Genomic DNA, 22,003 nt, shown 5'->3' with positions numbered 1-22,003 from the left:
TCAGAGATTTCCACCATTATAATTTTTCCCCTTGTTGGATGCTCAGTTCCTGGATAGAGGGACTCTTTTAATTTCTGTGGATGACTTTCCTAGGAAGCCTGAAAAGCCCCAGTTCCTTAATATTGCAAAATCACATTCTTGCTAATTATATTAAAGCACTGTTTTAGAACAATCTGTTTCACAGACCCTCTGACATCTAGCAAGTCATGATGACTTTCCGACACACACGTTAATTTGTTACATATTTATTATGCAAACAGTAAGTTAGGCTCTTGTACTATGTCACGCATAATGCAAGAAGAGATCACATTTCCATTAAGGGGACATGTAAACAATTTATGCAACATGAAAAGAACCATAATAGAGAAATATATAAGGTGTTTTAGGAGTAGAAACCCCACCTGAGTAGTTTCACAGACTGACTTTTCTCCTGAAAAAACAAATGCACCCAGTTCCTCCCATTTAGAGCTTAAAACTCTTTCTTAGTGATCATCATTCTTCTGTGTTGCCTTCATCAATGAAGAAAGCATGCAACTTGATCAAAAAAACCCAATCAGCATACCTTGTGGCTTTGGACTTGCAGCTGAGTGTTTTGCTGGAGTTTTCCCATTTATTCCCTGAGCCTCTTCATCAGATACATTCTGATCAATCAGTGTGGTTGTGCTGCTTTTCAAGCAAGGTGAAACTATAGTGATCTTTGGACAGGTACTGCTGCCTGGGAGAGTTCAAAAAGAAAGAACAGGTAAATGCAGAGATGCAGCATAACTACATCTCAGGACTTAATTTCTTCTGACCCCATAAAACAAAAACAGTCACAGTTACAAGAGTATGCATTGAAATAATTTTCCCACGTGTGCTGGCCTTGACAAAGAGTTTTCCTGAGAAAGATCTCATTCCATGTGCTTGAGAAACCTTATAATACATGCTGACAGAGACTGCTGACTACTACATACACACACACACACACACACTCTCTCTCTCTCTCTCTCTCTCTCTCTCACTCCCCCCCCTCAACTTTCCAAACTCAAACAGAAAAAACATCTTATTCCACCCACTACCATTACAGCCAGGAAAACAGACTCACCTACAGCCATGCCTATAATTTCAAATTCACATCAAGATTATCTATGCCCTGCTAACTTCAAAAAGCAGTTTTCATCTTGGGAATTAAAATATAATGGCCCTTGGGACTTCCCTGGTGGCGCAGTGGATAAGAATCAACCTGCCAACGCAGGGGACACGGGTTCAATCCCTGGTCCGGGAAGATCCCACGTGCCATGAAGCAACTAAGCCCATGCGCCACAACTACTGAAGCCCGCGTGCTTAGAGCCCATGAGCTACAACTACTGAAGCCCGCGTGCTTAGAGCCCGTGTTCCGCAACAAGAGAAACCACTGCTCAAGGAGAAGCCTGCGCACTGAAGTGAAGAGTAGCCCCCGCTCGCCACAAGTAGAGAAAGCCCGCCGCGTAGCAATGAAGACCCAACGCAGCCAAAAAAATAAAATTTAATATTTTTAAAAATACAATAAAATAAAATATAACGGCCCATTATTCACCAATAGGATGAGGTCTAAGTGAGAAACAACTGCCTGGCATGACATAAATCCCAAAAGACCCTAAATCCAAGACTGTTGTGCAAACATGGTCCTCCTACCTCCTGCAAAGGTTCAAGAGCTGACTATTAAATAATTAAAGACCAACTTTGTTTCTAGACAAAGTTCCTATTTGCTGAATGAATAGTCTCCAACAACCGAATGTTTAAACCTCTGGGCTTTTAAACCCTTTGACATAATCCTATAAGCACTCCCACCTCCAGCCCCCACCTGCTGCAAATTCTTCCAAAGGAAGGACTAATATATGAAACCCCCCCCCCCCCCCCCCCCCCCGCCGCCCCTTTCCTTGCAGGGCCATGGAAAGGGCAGAATGCAGCTGCTATGATGCAGGTGAAGGAGAGGACCAGAGGGCCCCAGCACTAATCTGTTAAAAGCGTTCCTTTCCAGCATCCAGTCAGTCGCCAGTCATTGAGTGGTTCAAAAGAACAAAGCAGGAAAGCACGAACATGACAGCTGACCTAAAGACTCTAGAAGAATGGCTTGATTAAAAATGGAGAAATCACACACACACACACACACACACACACACACCATGCCCCTCTCTCACTAGCTTACTCAGACTCCAAATCAACATATTATTAATACCCATGTTTTTAAAAAAAAAAAAATGACAAGAGTATGTAGATAATATTCATATTTAGTTACAACTCAAAAATCTTTGAAACACTGCAGTGCTTTAAAAAACTGAAATACATCATGAAGCATAGATGGAGAACAGATCAATTCTTAGTTCAATTTCTGATATAAGAAGTTAAATACTGAATTTCAGAGACTTTTAAAGAAATCATAAGCCAGTGTTTTCTCTTTAAACGCATGCTAAATTTTCCTTTCTTCTAGTTGACATGGTGATATTAACAACAGATTAGACCCTGTTTAGGAGAAAATAAAATTTCTACCAGGAAATTCACTAACGTTGAATAAAAGTATGCCATTTAAGAAACTATCATTTGACTAAGAAAGTTACATTTTTACAGAATCCAAATATTTAAAATGAGAACTATTATAGATAAAAGGCCTTAATAATTATTCAAAACAAGAAAAGCTGATAAAACCCAATCAACTTTTTATTGAGTAAAAAAATTCCCTTTTACTTCAATTGATTGGGTAATATTGATTAAAAACTACAATACTGCTTTATTTTCTATGCTCCCCTTAAAATATATCTAGGTAAAACAAATTTCAGAAGATATTAATAGTTCCAGGTATTGTCTGAGAAGTTATTAGAGACCCAATGCTAAAACACATTAAATGAGTTTCATCAGACACCCTTCTGCTAAAATGGGCTGCCAATTAAATAAAGCATTGTTTAGCCAAATAAAGGCCTTGAATGCAAGATTTAAGGAACATTTATTTGACAGCATATTATAAATTATAAACAGAAGAAATTATAAACAGAAGAAATAAAAGCTCAGTCTTTAAATGTGTGATCCTATCTACCTTCTTAGAAAAACCACATGAAGTAGGCAAAGCATATTCCTAAAATCCACAGTGTACCATCCAACCACTTAGCCTTTTAGGGGCATTAGGATGTTTGTTCCACAATGATCCCAAGAATGGCTTAGAATCTGAAAGGCCACCTGCTGGGGTCTAGTGAAGGATGGCCTCGGGGCAGAAACAGTGAAAAGCCACAGCCCAACTACAAATCAGAGGCAGAAACTGTAACTTGACAGTAAAATGAGACACTGTGAAAGCAAGAATGCAGCTTTAAAGATGATTTATAGCAACAAAACTATAAAAGGGGGCAGCTAAGGGGTAAATGAGAAAACGAATTAAATTGAATCTTTAAAAAATAGATCACCACTGTAACATTAAAAGATGAAACTACTTGGGCTTCCCTGGTGGCGCAGTGGTTGAGAGTCCGCCTGCCGATGCAGGGGACACGGGTTCGTGCCCCGGTCTGGGAAGATCCCACATGCCGCGGAGCGGCTGGGCCCGTGAGCCATGGCCGCAGAGCCTGTGCTCCACAATGGGAGAGGCCACAACAGTGAGAGGCCCACGTACTGCAAAAAAAATAAAAATAAAAAAAAAAATAAATAAAAATAAATAAATAAAAGATGAAACTACTTTAATAATTAACCTATTTAGAAACAAAACGTCTCAAATAAATAATAATTTTTAATTGAAAACTAGGCACTTAATTTCTGGATAGCAAGCTTGCAGGATCTGATGGGTTTACAAGATCATATTTATTAGAGAACATCTCAGATGAATGTGATGAAATGCCTGCAGTAGGAGATCAAGTACACATCTATTTTCTTTTGAATCCATTAAAGTCATGATTACAAATCTTTTGCCAGTGATAATAAATCCACAGCCAGAAACTTCATTTCAGATCATTATTTAAAACCCATCTCCAAACTTCAGCCATTATCACAAGGTATGAAAATATGGTGAAAGACACAGAAAACACATTCTTAAAAGGTTGTTAAAAAAAAAAAAAGCAAAGACAAATATGCAACAGAGACCGTGCAAAGCCCAAAATCTTTACTATTATTTACTATCTGGTCCTTTACAGGAAAAGTTTGCTGACCATGGTCTGGGTCAAACACATAATGGTAAAGGAAGTTTGATTAAAATTAGGCAGCACCATTTCATTAAATCATCTTTTAACATCCTGGATATTAGCAACACAGAGGAATACTTCTTTTTGCTTGTTTATGACTGACTCAGCCTATTCACATTTGGAGACAGTCCTTATTTGGGTACCAGTTGCATAACAGGGACTTGAAACCAAAATTGTAACCAGATGGTCTACCTATTCAAGAAATTTTATATTATAGAGGCTTTCAGATTCCAATTTACCAAGAACCAGTATGAGTGATTAAACACGTATCTCTGGGCACAGATACAACCAGTTACATTATGTTAGCGTAGGGAGAGGGGTCCTATTTACTGTCTCTTCTTGAGGATTGGTAATCTATTTACGTACTGGTCCTAACCATTTTGCATTCCTCTGTCTTATGCTTGCTGGGTCAATCTCTTGTAAGAACTGTCTAGACAGATGTAACTGCAGGGTATCCTCAGATATTCTCAGTTCATCCAGCCTCATCTTTGACTGCATAAACCTCCCTGTTCCAACTGGAGAGGTTCCCACTATGGCTTAACTTTCATTTATGTGTCTTTTGCATAGTACTTGTGAGTGGCAGATAATCTCTCTGACTGGTTAGGGTAACTTTGTCTTCTATTTGCAAAATTTTGTGTTGGGTTGTTAACGTTTTTCCAACTTATTCTTGAATGGCTCTTTCACAAATTAAGGTTGGACTTACTCCAAAGCAAAGTCCGTTCACTTCATTCTTCAGGCCTGATCTCTTGTCATGGTATCCATGACCTCAGATCACATCTTTATGGCCGTGTCTATAGTGCCTCACCCAACCATAACATCTCTTCCAACTGCACCAAGTCTCTAGCCCAGAAGATCTCCATGGACTCCAACCCTCAGGACAAGAGGATCTCTTGATTTAAGAGCACAGAATAGTTTTCTAAGGGAAACAGTCTTCCTAGGTGTATATTGTCCAGATGGAAAGAGATACTTAAAAAAGAAAAAAAAAAAAAACACCAATATTTTGAAATAATCTTAGATTTACAGAAAGAAGACTTGTACCCAGGCTCTTAGGTTAGCATCTTTTGTAACTACAGTATGTTATCAAAAGTAAAAATTTAATATTGGTACAATATTAGGCCACAGATTTCATTCAGATTTCACCATTTTTTTCACTAACATTCTTCTTCTGTCACAGGATCCAAACCAAGATATCATGTTGCATTTAGTTCTCCAATCTGTGAGAGTTACTCAGTCTTTGCTCGTCTTTCATGACCCTGGCAGTTTTGAAGAGTACTGGTAAGTATTTTGTAGAATGTCCCTCAAACTGGGTTTCTCTGATGTTTTCTCATGATTAGACTGGGTTTACAGGTTTGGGGAAAGAACATCACAGAGGTGATGTACCCATCTCACTGCATTACATCACTGCATGATACCAACATGATTATCATGTGGTATTAACCTTGGTCACTGAGTAAGGTGATGTCTGACAAGTTTCTACACTGGAAAATATTCTATTTATAAGACATTTTTCAACAGTCTTCTATCATCCCTTCAAAGACTCCCCACCTGTCCCACAGTTCTGGATATGGGTCATATCTCCCATGTGCTATTTAAAATGCCTGGATTAAGAGATCAATTGCACTTTTTAAAAAAGCAATTAAAATTATAAAACTCATGGTTCACAACTCATTTGTCAATGAGGAACAAATCCTGAGCAAGGAAATTTATTTCAGAAAACGACTTCAGTTTCCCAAACTTCAAGACCTCAATAATAAAATCCATACCCATGTCCACCCCACCCTGCCAAATAATAAGCAAACCACAAAGGATCTTAAGAAGAAAATATAATGGACAGTTTAAGAAATTTCCTTGGACCTAGAAAATCTAATTCTAGGAATCTAATCTACAGAAACAATCTTTTGTGTGTAAAAGTATATGCATATGGACAGTCAATGCAACATATGCAGCTGTGAAAAACAGAAAAACAAAAAATAAGACTGGGAAGATTTCCAAGATATTATTAAATAAAAGCAAAAAACTAGAAAAATATGTACAATATGATCCCACTTTAAAAAAAGAAATAAGATACATACAAACATGTATAACTGTACTGAAATGAATGTAAGGTAACATGGCAAGGGGACAGGGGTACGGTGAGAGAATGAATGAGAACTTTTATGTTTTGCTGTCTATACAGCAATATCATTTAAATATTTTATAATGAAAATGTACTTATTAATTACTTATATAAAAAAGAGAAAAATCTATGAAAGTCGCCAAGTATATGTACTACAAATTATTATTTTTATTTATTTATTATTTTTTTTTATTTATTATTTTTTTGCGGTACGCGGGCCTCTCCCGTTGCGGAGCACAGGCTCCGGATGGGCAGGCCCAGCGGCCATGGGTCACAGGCCCAGCCGCTCCGCGGAACGTAGGATCCTCCCGGACCGGGGCACGAACCTGTGTCCCCCGCATCAGCAGGCAGACTCTCAACCACTGCGCCACCAGGGAAGCCCTATAAATTATTTTTAAAGCCCTATAAATTATTTTTAAATTATTTTTAAAGCCCTATAAATTATTTTTAAAGGTATATCCTTTACATGTGTACACATATGTTCATAGCAGCATTATTCATAATAGATAAGATGTGGAAGCAAACCAAGTATCTGTTGACGGATGAATGGATAAACACAAATATGGCATATACATACAATGGAATATTATTCAGCCTTAAAAAGGAAGGAAATTCTGATACATGCTATAACATGGATGGCCTTGAGGCCATTGTGCTAAGTGAAATAAGCCAGTAGAAAAACACAAATACCTTATGATTCCATTTAAATGAGGTACATAGAGTAGTCAAAATTGGAGACAGAAAGTAGAATAGTGGTTGCCAGGGACTGGAGGGATAGGAGAATGAAGTTATTGTTTTACAAAAGTTAAGTTTTACAAGATCAAAAGAGTTCTGTGGATGGATGATTGTCACAGTAGCACAACAATGTGAATGTACTTAATGCCAATGAACTGTACGCTTAAAACAGCTAAGATGGGGCTTCCCTGGTGGCGCAGTGGTTGAGAGTCCGCCTGCCAATGCAGGGGATGCGGGTTTGTGCCCCAGTCTGGGAGGATCCCACATGCCGCGAAGTGGTTGGGCCCGTGAGCCATGGCCGCTGAGCCTGCGCATCCGGAGCATGTGCTCCGCAACGGGAGAGGCCACAACAGTGAGAGGCCCGTGTACCGCAAAAAAAAAAAAAAAAAAAAAAAAAAAAGTTAAGATGGTAAACTTTACATTATGCATTTTTAACATAAAAATTTTAATTAAAAAAGCATATCCTTTGCTTAATAAAAAAAGAAATACTAAAATATTCAATTGCCTACTTAGCAACTCTACTAGTATGTCTAAGAACTAACTCACACCCAAATCTGACACCCTTGTCTCCCAACTCTCACTCAAAATTAACTGCCTTTACCATCCTCTCCATCTCAGTTAATGGCAACCTCATCTGTGCTTAGGACAGAAAGCTTGGAAGTGTCCTAAAGTCCTCTCCTTTTCTCTCAGACTCTACAGCCTATCCATCAAGAAATTCTGTTGACTCTACCGCCTACCACTACCACCTGCTCAGGTACTATTCTGGCCTAAATTACCACAATCTTTGACTGGATTACAGCAAGACCTTCCACCTGGTCTCCCTGTGCCTACCCTTGGTCCTCTGTATGTGTTTTCAAACAGGCCACAGAGATCCCTTTTAAAACCCAAGTCAGATCATGTCCCTCCTGTGCTTAAAATTCTTCCATGGCTCCACATTTCACTCACAGTTTAACAACTCAACTCTTTACAGTGGCTGACAGGCTCTACATGATCTGACCTTAGTCCCCTTGCCACTGACCTCATTTCCTAGTATTGCCCCCTTGCTCACTCCATGCTAGTCATACTGGTTCCCTGCTATTCCTCCAACAGGCCAAGCATGCTTTACAGCCTTTGGTATAGCTGTTTTCTGCTGGAATGCTCTTCCCCCAGATAACTGCTTTCTCCTCACATCTTGGCTCAAATTGCATCTTGTCAACATGGGCTACCCTGAGCACTCCATCTAGTATTACTGTTACAGGGTTCCCCCCACCCCACCCCATAGCCCTTATCACCTTCTAAAAGACTACATGATTTATTTTCTTAATTGTCTGTCTCCCCTGGTTAGAATGTAAGCCCTGGGAACATCTCAGGAATACCACCTGCCACACAAGTAGAGGCTCAGTAAATAATTGTTGAAGAAATGAATTCTAGATACTTCAGGTAAGTTTCTCTTCATCTGCTTACATTCTCATTTTCTATTTCATGAGAGGTGTTTTCTAAATTCCAACAATAAAGGAGACATGTAGCTGTTTGAGAGCTTAATCTATACAAAATTTCAAACATTTCCATTCTTAGGTAAATTTTTAAACATTCCAGGTTATTTATACACAAATTCTAAATAACTAGGGGGGAAAAAAACAATAAAAAACTTTACCCAAGTAATCTTCCTCACAACCCAGCAGATTTCTAAACATCTGGAATTGTAGAACTATCCAGATGTTTGTCTTGATAAAAAAAAGTAGCAGCCAAAAATCCCAGCAACTGACTGAAATATTTTTATTTATTATAATCTGTAATTTTATTTACATTTATTAGAGTCACTAACTAAAATGCACTATGGCTGCCAATGTTTCAGACTCAGCATCTGATGCTACCTAAAATTATAGTATAATACAGAGTTATACTGTCAGGAAAAGCAGATTGCTTCAGGTCTTTGAAGTTCAAAAGTAATATGAAATCAAAATAAGCCTTGAAGGTAGGTGACTGTAGATATTCATTATTTTTAAAGGTCCCACTGTTGTATGATAAAATAAAATATGTAAAAAGGCAACTGTTACTATTGTATCTAAGGTATATGCAACAACATATGTAATGAGATAAGATAAATGCAGCCTCTAAAAACACAAAAATCATTTGTTTTTAAACTAGAAATATTTTATTTTCCTGAAACATGCTCCATAATTTTATTGAAATTTTTGCTACTCAAAAGTAGTGAAAAGGATAGTAAAATTTCTAAAGAATGCTACTGTGACTGAAGAATGCTATTGTGACTGATCCTTTCAAAGGTAAAATCTATTAGATGAACTGAAACACATCTCACTAAGATTGTCAAAATTCCAGTTTTGAGTAGGAGCTCACAGATGAGGCCCACAGCCACAGTACCTGTTATGTATTAATATATGTATGTATAGCAGACTATGTATATCACTACAATTCAACCATGGGTTCTAGGGGTCTGAATCCCTGCTCCCCACTTTCGGAGTGACAATTCATTAGGTGCCATGAATCTCCGCATAGAGAGTGTTGAAAGTGCACATTCCACGATGCCTTCTGGGTTGGTGCTAGGCCTGGTTGGTCAGTGTGTTTTGCTGTGTCTTGGCATGGTGTTATTTTAGGTAGAGATCAAACTTCCTCTGCATAACGCTGGGTGGGGAAGGGAGCTGGTGGCAGCTCTTCCACCCCCAACCATACACTGATGGAGAGTCCCCTTTTGGCTATAGTTAACTAAGAATGTTGGTCAAGATTACAGAAAAATTCTTGCCATTTAAAGCACAAAATATTACTCTATGCCTGCAGCCATGACCAGAGGGGAAGGTGGGAGTAAAGAGAAACCACAATCAATTACATGCTGCTCCTTCTGCCTGCTTGCAAAGGGCGATTTTAGTTGACACCATCTGAGTTGGAGAGGTTCATAGCCTGCTGTGCTTTACCCGATAAACTGATGCCAATTTATAATAACACCCATTTCTTGGTTCCTTCTTTTTTATAACCAAGTGGAAGAAACTGGGCACTAGATTTATCAAAAGAACCTGCATTACTGCTGTACTGACAATGAGAAATATCCCTGAGAAGCTCCCCATCCATGTAATCAAGTAAGGGCTGTTTTGAAGTCATCACAGTTTTTGCCAGAGCCTAAGGTTCATAACAGTTTTAAGTTTTGAAATCTATGAACATACATACTATAAAAGATCTCTATGTATATTAATGTGCATATGGGCCTGCTAACTGGTGTTAGATTTCCCCAATATGATCATCTGTATCAAAAAGTCAGCTCAGGTACTTCCCTGGTGGTGCAATGGTTAAGAATCCACCTGCCAATGCAGGGGACACGGGTTCAATCCCTTGTCCAGGAGGATCCCACATGCCATGGAGCAACTAAGCCCACGTGCCACAACTACTAAGCCTGCACTCTAGAGCCCGTGAGCCACAACTACTGAAAGCCTGAGTGCCTAGAGCCTGTGCTCTGCAACAAGAGGAGCCACTGCAGTGAGAAGCCCATGCACCGTGATGAAGAGTAGCCCCCATTCGCCACAACTAGAGAAAGCCCACACACAGCAACGAAGACCCAACACAGCCAAATAAATAAATAAATGTGGGGGGGGAGGGAAGTCAGTTCAGATGCTGCGCATATGCACACCTAGGCAGCTTTCCTTGATCCCCAGAAGCGTAACACTTGGCTGTTTCCAGGCCAGTTGTACTAGTAATTGTATATACTAAATATATCCTTAGGGCAATATAAACATTCTTCAGGGCGTGTCAGTCATATAACTCTAATTTGCCTAAATTCAAATCCTGGCTTCACCGTTTAATAGCTGATTGACTTACTTCAATTTCCTGATCTGTAAATGAGAATTCATAGGATTCATAACAGTACCCCTCTCATAAGGTTGTTGTGAGGATTATGATTTAATTAATTCTAGTGAAAGTACTAGAGCAGTAGCTGGCACACGGTAATTGCTATATAACTACTTGCTATTACTGTTACAACTTGTATAATACGCAATGCTCTACAATGCCGGGGTAGTGGATCAGGGGACCAGATCTTTACTCTCTCCTCCCTCCAGCCTCTTAAGACCCTTACCTTTTGCCTCCTTCTATGCCCACCCTATCTGCTTATATTCACCCTTACCACTGCCTAAATTGTGATTTACTACCACCCAGCACTTGCTCACGCTGGTTTACTTTCTTAGCAGCTGCCATTTGCTTCAGTGCCTCTGCTACTTTCAGGGATTCCCAATAGGTCATTTTGGATAAATTCCGGCCAATTAATGACTCTTTTGCAAGTTAATACAATAGTGAATTATTTACAAACATGTGGCCGGGTACATTAAACATGGTAACAGTATTAGTAATGACAATGTGATGTCTGACTTCCTTTTTTTTTGGCCGCCCTGCGCGGCTTGTGGGATCTTAGTTTCCTGACCAGGGACTGAACCCGAGTCCTCAGCAGTGAAAGCGCAGGGTCCTAACCACTGGACCGCCAGGGAATTCCCTAATGCCTGACATTTGACGTGGAGTAGAATTTACTACAGACCATTTTAATCCCAAACAATTTAATAATTATTCTTCACCCTTTACCATGATTGTAAATATGTGTCCTGGATTCCATAATTTTTTTCATTTCCCTCCATTTGACATTTCTTCATTTAATATGAGGCACAATTGCTGGTTTTTAAACAATCATTTTCTGAAAAGCACATTTAAGTGCTTATGACCACTTAAACTCAGTATTTAATAGCTCTCATCTTTGTGCTTCCAAAGTACAAACTGCTTTTGTAAGCTCTGAGAATATCCAATGATCAACTGCAAAATGAGTAAGAAAACTTATGAAGCTTCTACTTTATTCTATTCTTCCTTTTTTTCTTTTTGTCCCTCCTTACATGTACTGAGTGATAACTCCCTAATTAAAAGTGCCAGGTACTCTGCTAATTACCGGGGACAGGAGGACAAATAAGACATAATTCTTACCCTCAGGTAATTCCTAGAGATATGCACAATTCCATAGGTGTCAGTCCCCCTGCCCCCAACCCCTTGCTAACTGCAACTAGGAAGCAACTGCACCATTCACCCTATCAGCAATGGCAGAGGGTGAAGAGGAGAGGAATGGATCTGAGGCTTACTGAGGAAAGAATCAGTAAGGGACTGGCTTAAGAAGGGAGGGACAAAGAGGAGGAAAGGATAACACTTACTTAGGCTCCTGACTAACGTGACAGGGAAACAGTGCCTTTCACTTTAAGAATGCAAGAAGATGGGGCTTCCCTGATGGCACAGTGGTTAAGAATCCACCTGCCAATGCAGGAGACACGGGTTCAAGCCCTGGTCTGGGAAGATCCCACATGCCGTGGAGCAACTAAGCCTGTGCGCCACAACTACTGAGCCTGAGCTCTAGAGCCCACGTGCCACAACTACTGAAGCCCAGGAGCTTAGAGCCCATGCTCTGCAACAAGAGAAGCCACCACAATGAGAAGCCCGTGCACCGCAATGGAGTGACCCCTGCTCACCACAACTAGAGAAAGCCCACGCGCAGCAATGAAAACCCAACGCAGCCAAAAAAAAAAAAAAAAAAAAAAAAAGAATGCAAGAAGAATAGAGTTTTGAGTTTTGTGTGAGATATTTTAGGAGCTTGTGGAACTGTTCAGGATGAACAGTCTACCCTGATACTCATTAGGTTTGGCCAATCTTAATGCTCCACTTGCCTCATTTTCCAATCTCCTTGTTAAAGTTTTCGGATATATTCCCTTTGATATTTTCTTTAAAATATCATTTTATTGACTATTAAGAGAGGGGGGAAAAGCCTATTTGCCCCATGCAGGGCCAGCTGTAAGAGACTCTGACCCATTTTGTTGTTGTTTTTAGTCTCAGTAATTATGGGTTAAATCACCTGTCTTTCCTTCTATAAGAAGAACTGATTCCCTTAATTTTATTAATAACAGTAACAAATATCACTTTCCCTGAAGGGAGGGAAAAGGCACTTATTGAGAGCACGGACAGGTTTCTGGGTGTTTGTGGGTTCCTTCAGGACTCCACAGGGCTCAGCAGTCGATTAAAGAGCCCAGGTGAAAACGTAAAATAGATAGCTAGTGGGAAGCAGCTGCATAGTACAGAGAGATCAGCTCGGTGCTTGGTGACCACCTAGAGGGGTGGGACAGGGAGGGGTGGGATGGGGGGGGAGGGTGGGAGACGCAAGAGGGAAGAGATATGGGGATATATGTATATGTATAACTGATTCACTTTGTTATAAAGCAGAAACTAACACACCATTGTAAAGCAATTATACTCCAATAAAGATGTAAAAAAAAAAAAGAGCCCAGGTGAAAAGTCACAGGAGTCTTCACAGCAGGTGTCACATGTGCTAGGACAACTTTCCCCAAACTGTGTTCTGTGAACAGGATTTCTCAATTCCCCCCTCCACCACCCCACCACAACCAACCAACCAACCAACCATGATTCTATATGAAGTATTTGTGATCTGCCAAATTTGACAGTTTTATCTTGTAGACTCATGATGCCAGTGGGCATACTAGAGGCTAATGCAGAGCACTACAGTAAAAAACAAAAACAAAAACCTATTTAACTTTGAACCCAGTATACATCCATGAAACCTTTCCATCATTTATTACAAATTAACATCCCATGGAGCATGGAACACATTTTGGGACAAGTTGCCCCAGGGACTCCTCCCGTTCTAACATCTGTTGCTTGGGCTACTTTCCATACTTTCCCATCTCTACTGCTCCTGACTTCCCGATAATCATCTTGGCTGCCCTCATGACTGTGACTCTCAAATTACGAACTGAAACTCCAACCCGGCCTTGCCTTTTCAGACATGACCCTGCTGTCCCCAGCTTCAATGCTGCCCAATCCCACAATGTGCTGACCACAAAAGCAACATTAGGGGCAGACCCAGGATGCTTGAGTTCTGCACATGGAGTCTAAACCTGGAGCAGCGCTCAGCTTAAAAAATCAGATGAAATTACATTCTGTAATCCTGCCAGTCTACTTCCTCTCCATTCTCTCCACCTCCCTCTTCCTCTCACATGCATAATCCCACAGCCTAGCAGACAAACGCATATAATTTAGTAAACGCAAAAAAATCTCCAAAGGGACTTTTTCTTTTCTTAAAGTGGTTATAAAACAGGATGTAAAGTATTATAATAATTAACAATGCAGAGAACAGTAATATGTAGAATAATGCAGGCAGTTTCATTGCATTGAGACAAGTATCATAAGACCTCTGAACATAAAAGTACATCACTGGGGCTTCCCTGGCGGCTCAGGGGTTGGGAGTCCACCTACCAGTGCAGGGGACACGGGTTCAAGCCCTGGTCCAGGAGGATCCCACATGCTGTGGGGCAGCTAGGCCCGTGCACCACAACTACTGAGCCTACGCTCTGGAGCCCACGCTCCACAACTACTGAGCCCGCATACTGCAATACTGAAGCCTGCATGCCTAGAGCCTGTGCTCCGCAACAGGAGAGGCCACTGCAATGAAAGGTCCATGCACCACAACAAAGAGTAGCCCCCACTCGCCGCCAACTAGAGAAAGCCCACGGGCAGCAACAAAGACCCAACTCAGTAAAAAATAAATAAATACATTTTTTTTTTTAAAAACAAGGACATCACTGGCCTTTAATTTGGAGAGTGGCAAGCAGATACAACTGTTCCTTTGTTCTGTGACTTCCCTGTGGGTTTAAACCCCAAGATCAGGCAAAACATTTCATAAGAAGCTTGACTTCTTCCTAAAGACTTATAACCCACATACAACAGGGTATTAGGACAGACTGTGCTCCCTGAAAAAAACAATTTTTCAAAATAGCCTTTTCTTAACTGATTTGTTTTCTAGACATCAAGAGGAGTTTGTATAAATGCAGTGCAATGCATAGCTTCAGACAGGGATGCACTGATGCTAAGATGTCCTTCAGTAACACACACACACAAATATCGTGAATGTCACAAAAAAATTAACCATCATAACTTGGGATTTCATAGTGCTTTAAAACATACACAATATACAACCAGTATGCTTGCAAATGCTAGTACTGTTCTTACTACTAGTAGTAATAATGGTAGTAATAAAATCGAACAATATTGTTTATTCTGAGCCAAGTATGAGGTACGTGAAATACTTTATATGCATTATTTCATTTGTTCCTCTCAAGAATCCTATGATAGGATAAAGTAAGGTAGGCATTTTAATGTCCATTATAAAGATGAGTCAACTGACGTGGTGTTAAGTGACTAGGCTGGTGTTAGATGTCATATCTACATATAGTTTGTAAGTACCTTCGGGGCTGGGACCCTAGCTCATAATCCTTTGGCTTTCACTCAGCAGGTAACAAAGTGATTACATCTCTGTTATAGTATAGCTATCTGCCATGACTCTGTGCCTCTATTTCAGCAAATACTATGCAGCCAGGAGCTTCCAAATATCCAAGACATTAAAAAAAAATCATACGAGATTAAAAAAGAAGTATGAGATAAGAATGGGAATCTTATCTGGAGTCACTAAACAGCGTCCCAGACTTCCTTGCCTCCTCCCAGCTTTGAACCTCCTCCTCACTTGCTCTTCAGTTCTTCCAATTTCTGATCTCTTTGCTCTAGGATGAGTCTCTCCATTACAGACTCTTAGACATTCCCTTGGGAAACCAACGGGCATAGTCCCTTAGGTTCACTCCATGCTAGTCTAGTCCTACATAGCTCTTGGCTAGACGGCTGTCGCTTCTGCTAGACCCGACCCAGACCTCTTCAAGGAGAGGTCAGAAAGACCCCATGAGGTACTTTCACATGTCATACCATATTTCACCTTCAGCATCCATAAAAGGTATGTAGGACAGATATCTGCATATTATATAGTTGAAGAAAGTAAGGTTGGTAAATAGTGGTAAATCCAAGAGTCACACCAGGTTTTTGATTCCAAGGTCAGTGCTCTTTCCACTACAACTGATGGCCCTGTTGTCAGGCTTGTTTGTACTTTGCACTGGAAATGAGCTCATGATCTGGGGCTGTATTTCCAGTATTTCTGGGGCTGTGAGGACTCATCAGTATTTGCTCTGCTTGGCCAAAGACTCCACTCACCAGATACACTATAGTGATCTTAAATCCAAATGAATTGAATTGTTTTGAGAAACTAAGCATACTCTTTAAATTGTTAATGACCCGCTAGTTGTCACAAAACCAAGTTTAAGAAATATTTTGAGTTTTTAAATAAAGTCTTAGAATCTACTCTAAGAAATTAGGATAATAATAAATGTCCTCATGGAATCAGGTCTCTATTCCTTTCAAAAATTCTACTAAACCCAGCAATTACAACCTGCCACAGACCTCAAAGAACTAAAGTGCATTTCTTCTTCATAGGTGGAATATGTGCCAACTTTTCTCCTACCCAAAGACTGGTTATAAAAAGAGTTGCATGTATGCATTAATTCAGTAAGCATTTATTTAGCACCTTGCTATACTGTACAATATGGGGAATATAGCCAGTATCTTATAACTATAAATGGAGTATAATCTTTAAAAACTGCAAATCACTATATTGTACACCTATAACTTATATAATATTGTACTTCAACTATACTTCAATTAAAATGAAGGAAATGAAGAAAAATATTTAGCACCTTGCAAGAATCAGTTAACAGAATCAGTGCCAGGCACTGTATAGGATCAGTAAGATCTTCAACCTGCTTTCAAGTAGGAAGATTAAAATGCCCTTCAATCAGGGAACTGCAAACTACAGACTGTGAGTCCCTCAGAGATCTACAATCCACAGTTCACAGGCCAAATCTGGTCCACCACTTATTTTTGTTAATGAAGTTTTATTGGAATACAGCCACATTCGTTCTTGTACATACTGCATATGATGTTTTTCGCTAGGTTGGCAGTTAATTAGTTACAACAGAAATCATATGGCCCACAAAGCCTAAAATATTTATCATCTGGCCCTTTACAGAAAAGGTTTGCAGACCCTGACCTAAATAATCAAGGCAACAAACCATGGATTAGTACTATAAATGATACAATGTTATCACACTATTATTATAGCACTATGTTATAATACATTTGTACTTTAATTTTCCAGAACCAATCTTGGTTCTGTCCCCAGCTAGCAATGTGACCTTGGGCAAGGAAAACCCTCTAGGTTTCAGGGAACTCACTGGCAGCAAAATAGCACAATTGATCTAGCACAGCTGGGGTTACAGATGACTCTGGGATGTATTTGGTAAATTAACAGTGTTATAGGGTATAATCTTTAGTTTGTTATTGGTCTAAATCCCACATGCCTAGCATCCTAGTGATTCTTTTGTCTTCCAAATATTTTTCACAAGAACTATCTTCCCCAGCTATCTACTGCATGTGAACAAATAAGCCAACAGGTCATGCTTCTTGGTCAGTGCTGCTCAACCATGAATCACCTGTGGAGCTTTAAAAAAGAAAACTATAAATACCTGGGCTGAAACCCAAGCCAATGAAATCACTATCTCTAGGGAGTGGGACCCAGGTATCAGTGTGTTTTAAAGCTTCCCAGGGGATTCCAATGTGCAGTTGAGACTGAGAACCACCATTCCTGGTATCCTGGTAACAGGCTTGGATCAAATTAGTATTTTCAGAAGAAGCCATATAAAATAGATTTCATAATTTTAAGCTGTTAAACTAAAGTTCCACCGACTTTATATCATAAAATGGGGATTCCATGAAGACTTTGAAATTTTAATAGAAATGATTTAGGGTTGCAGCATCAATTGACTCCTGTTTAAGTCATAGCTAATAATTATATGCTGAGTGTGAGGCTCTCTTCAACATCTGGTTGATAAAGATTATCTGATTTTAGAATCTACTACTGAAAAAAAAAAGACATCCCCTAGTTTATATGAAAAGCTACTAATTAGGAACCTTGAGAATTCAAAAGAGAGATTATTTCTGGCCAATGGAGAGTATGGCAAGCTTTGCTTTGAAAGAAGAGACTTCTGAAAACAATAAAATTAAAAATTTTATTGACTTTATAAACTCTGAAAGAAATAAAAACAGATGTAAGAAATGAACTTGAAGGGCAAAAGTTAGTTTTTCTCCTAACAGCTATAGCCAACTCATTTATTCAAGATGTCTGGTTTATAAATTAACCAGAATCTTGGCTTTTCCTCTTCCTTTTACCCACTGCCAAACTATTTTCCATTTATTCACAGTAAGTTTATCTGCAGGTCCAGAGAGAAGAAGAAAATCAAACTGGCCAAAATGTTTCATAAGGTTTGACAAGGATGTTGTTAAAACCACATAGAATTGTTTTTCATAATGTCAATCACAGCAACCAAGAATGGACTACTATTTCTCTTCACAAAGGGAAAAATACACCCTTTTCATAAGCAAATCCTTGCTGACCTAGCTCGATTTTCATTAATTGTGTATCTGCTTTTCTGGTTTATTTTTCTGAACTTGATTTCTCTAAACCTGGTTCTCAATGGTCAAAACATTCTAGCTTAACGTTCTCTATAAACTTAAGTTCTATGAGCCTCTGCCTACTTCACGTTGCCTACTTAAAATTACTGGCTGAGTTCTGCTTCTCAGCCCACTTCGTTTTGCAGTTATTGACACTGTTCATTCATTTTTCAAACCTAATTTGGCTTCATGGTAGTAATGGATAAAATGAACTCTACCGAGTAGGAAAATCTCTTTAGGGCCAGCCAGTCCTTCAACCTGAACTGCTATTTCAAATGCACCAATCCTATCACTGTAGTCCAAGGCCCGGATCAGCCAGACCTGGGAAGGAAGGCATTCCCCCCCTACCTGCCCCCCCACCAGGAGAAAACAGGGTGGATTAGGAAAACTAAAGGTTGAAAGGTCAAAATTTTGACATGATTATTTATTTACTTTGTGACCATGAGAAAGTTACTTAAGTTCCCCATAAATTAGAGAAATTTTTACTGCTCTAGTATCATTGCTTAGGCACAGGTCACAGGTAGATGCAGACCTTGATTATTGGTAGTTTTTAAAAAATCTGACAAGGTAGGTGGTTTTAGAAAAAGGGCTTGGTGACAATCTCTAATCTATCCCAACTCTCCTTTTTATTTTGATATCCTTTTAAGACAAACATTAATATAAATCTCATTTTACTAAAATTTAATATTTAACAGCTTACATGGATATTTGTTTTCCTTACTCGTTGCTGTGTAATCAGACCAGCAGGCCTCATATTTTTCCCCTGGCTACACTTCTAGACCAGGAGCACAATAGCATTTGTGTTTAGCTTCTAACAGTGTAGGGGATTGTTTCAAGTCATGCAAAACTTAAAAAGCAAATACTGATCTAGCTTATCGTTTATTTCCTATATATATTTTTTGGCTGACAGAAGAAGGAAATTAGGAAGAAAAATAATCCAATTTATCAAATATAACCATTTTTCTAATTCTGAATTTTAAAACTGCATTACATAACTCATGTTTAGTTATGTCTAACATGACTGATCCTACAAAAAAAAGTTTTATTCACTGAATGAAGAAACCAATCTTATTACTCCCTTGCTTAAAATCCTTTAATGGGACTGCAAGATCCGTAGGAAACACTCTAATTTCCATACAGGACCCTTTACCATCAGACATAAGCCTGTAAATGCTTCATATCTATCTTCTCACAGCCATGCACCCCTAATGCTCTAGCCACATTCTGATCTTTGCGGTTCCTGAAACACATTATACTCTTTTCATGCCTGTATGTTTTTGCATATGTTTGTTCCCTTAGCTCAGTAGGGTAACTTTAAACACATTAATCTAGTTCCAATGTCACCTTTTTGAAGAAATTTCCTTGAGTCAAATAAACAGTTGCTCCTCTTTTTCTGTTCTCCAAACACGCATTTTGTACCTATACTATGACATCTGTCATGCAGTCACTGCTTTTACTGGTTTCCTACCCTTTCAAATCAAGTTTTACAAGAACTGTTAAAGAGGAAACATTTCTAGATTGTTACATTTTATTCTGTTTCCTTTCTTTTCCTATCATCCTCATAACAGGAGAGTTTCAAAGAATTAAATGTCTTAAACACAGGAGGGGGAAAAAAAAAGAAAAACAAAAAAGGGAGGGGGTATACCCTTAGACCAGAGCAAAATATCTTAAATATTTTCTCTTCATCTTGCCACAATTTTCTCCATGCAAACTATTCCCCAAATTTCTTGGTCTCCCACTCCGAAACGTCTCCCATCTACTTCCTCTCTCAACACAACCCCGTAATACAAAACCAATTATGGAGCCCTCCACAGGCTGCATTTTCATTACCCAGGCCCAGCCCACCCCCAAAACTTTGTCTCAGTTCTTTATAATTGGGATCAACTTGGCCTCTCAGACTTCATGGACAGATCAGAATGAGCAGGGAACTCATTGAGGTCAGAGAATTAACAGGGTAGAGGCTGGCATCAGGACAGGCAGGGCCTTGCACGTCATTGAGAGGACACAGGCTTTTCCTCTGAGAGAGATGGGAATCCACTGAAGGGTTCCGAACAGAGGAGAGACAATTTCTGTTTTCCCTTTTTTTTTTTTTTTGCAGTACGGGGGGCTCCCGCCGCGGAGCACAGGCTCCGGACGCGTAGGCTCAGCGGCCACGGCTCACGGGCCCAGCCGCTCCGCGGCACGTGGGATCCTCCCGGACCGGGGCACGAACCCGCGTCCCCCCAATTGGCAGGCGGACTCCCAACCACTGCGCCACCAGGGAAGCCCTCTGTTTTCCATCTTTAAAGGAGCACTCAGGCTGCTGGCTGGAGAACAGACTTCAAGAGGCCAAAGGTGGATAGGAAGGTACTGGAATAATCCAAGGAAAAGTTGAGCGTGAACTGAACCAGGGTAGTAGCAATGGAGGCATTAAGACATGGTTAGTTTGATATCTTTCAAAGCAGGGCTGATTGACAGATTGGATTGGCAGACTGGTAAGAGAAAAAAGATTCAGGAAAACTAAGGTTTTTGGTCGGAGCATAAGAAATAACTGTTGCTATATTATGACATGGAGACGACCAGGCTACAATGGCTTAGTGGTTTTTTTAAGAGGAGAAAGAGAGGTTTTCTCCAGGCCAAGTTTTAATATAACCATCATGTAGAATGACCAGCTTCCATGACTAACATTATTTTTCTTCTCAGAGGCGCTTTCCTTTGGTCTGCTTCAATATATGATTGACCAACTACAGACCCTGGGTCAATTAGCAGAGGAAAAACCCTTAGAAGGATCTGATCTAAACAGAGCTTAACAGGGATTGTGGGAGGAAATAAGTTTGAGAACATATTTAAATGAGGGTGAAGACCTTTAAAAATATATTTCAGACCAATAAAAATTAGCTTCCTATTTTATATATAAGAAATAGCACAGAGAGTAAAGATGACTACCAGAGGGTAGATCAGAAAGGTGGTAGGGATGGATAAGCCTATAACCACCTAGGAAAAGGCCTTTTTATTTTTTGAATGAATGGTATATTCCAGTGTCTAAGGAAAACTGTTCAAGTTTAAATCTTAATCTTGAATTACAATTTAATCTACCTATACTTTGGATGAATATCAAATGAAGACCATGTTATCATCTGTGCAAAGACTGAAGAATACTTCCCATTGAGTCATTCCTCACATTCCATTTTTCTCTTCAATTTTTACGTGTTTGTCTACAAGCATAAGTTTTAAAAAGGCAAGTTTCTTCAAGTCATAATAAAAGATAAAATGTTTACAAATAACATGTACACTAAATGCACATATTTACAAATTTTCTTGGACAACTTTATAGCAATAAAATAACCCAGTAGTGTGGGCAGGAAGTGCTACATTACTGTCTTTTCAGTTAAAAAACCGTAAAAGGAACTTCTAAAGCCTACATTATTGTAGTGGCCACTCACTATAGGGAGTTGTCCATTAGAGCAGAAAATTCGAGTAGCACTTCTCTCTCCAATTGAGGCTGCCTTTCAGGAAGGAATACTACTTCTCTCCAATCATCCCTAACTATTTAAAGGTGGAATGAGAAGGGACAGAATTGTTCTAGGGAAAG

General features: G+C 39.5%; 1 protein-coding gene across 4 annotated transcripts in view; it reads right to left on the bottom strand.

The window, feature by feature from the left end:
• FGD4 (FYVE, RhoGEF and PH domain containing 4) overlaps positions 1-22,003 on the bottom strand; it is a 200,841-nt gene that overhangs the window by 64,076 nt on the left and 114,762 nt on the right. For all 4 annotated transcript variants that reach the window (XM_007452184.1, XM_007452186.1, XM_007452187.1 and 1 more), the window contains exon 2: positions 563-715. In XM_007452184.1, coding sequence (XP_007452246.1) covers positions 563-715 — 153 coding nt within the window. The remainder of the gene's footprint in view (positions 1-562; positions 716-22,003) is intronic.

This window comes from Lipotes vexillifer, unplaced genomic scaffold (assembly GCF_000442215.2).
Source record: "Lipotes vexillifer unplaced genomic scaffold, Lipotes_vexillifer_v1.1 scaffold1, whole genome shotgun sequence".
NCBI lineage: Eukaryota > Metazoa > Chordata > Mammalia > Artiodactyla > Lipotidae > Lipotes > Lipotes vexillifer.
This window is presented reverse-complemented; position numbering and strand designations above follow the sequence as displayed.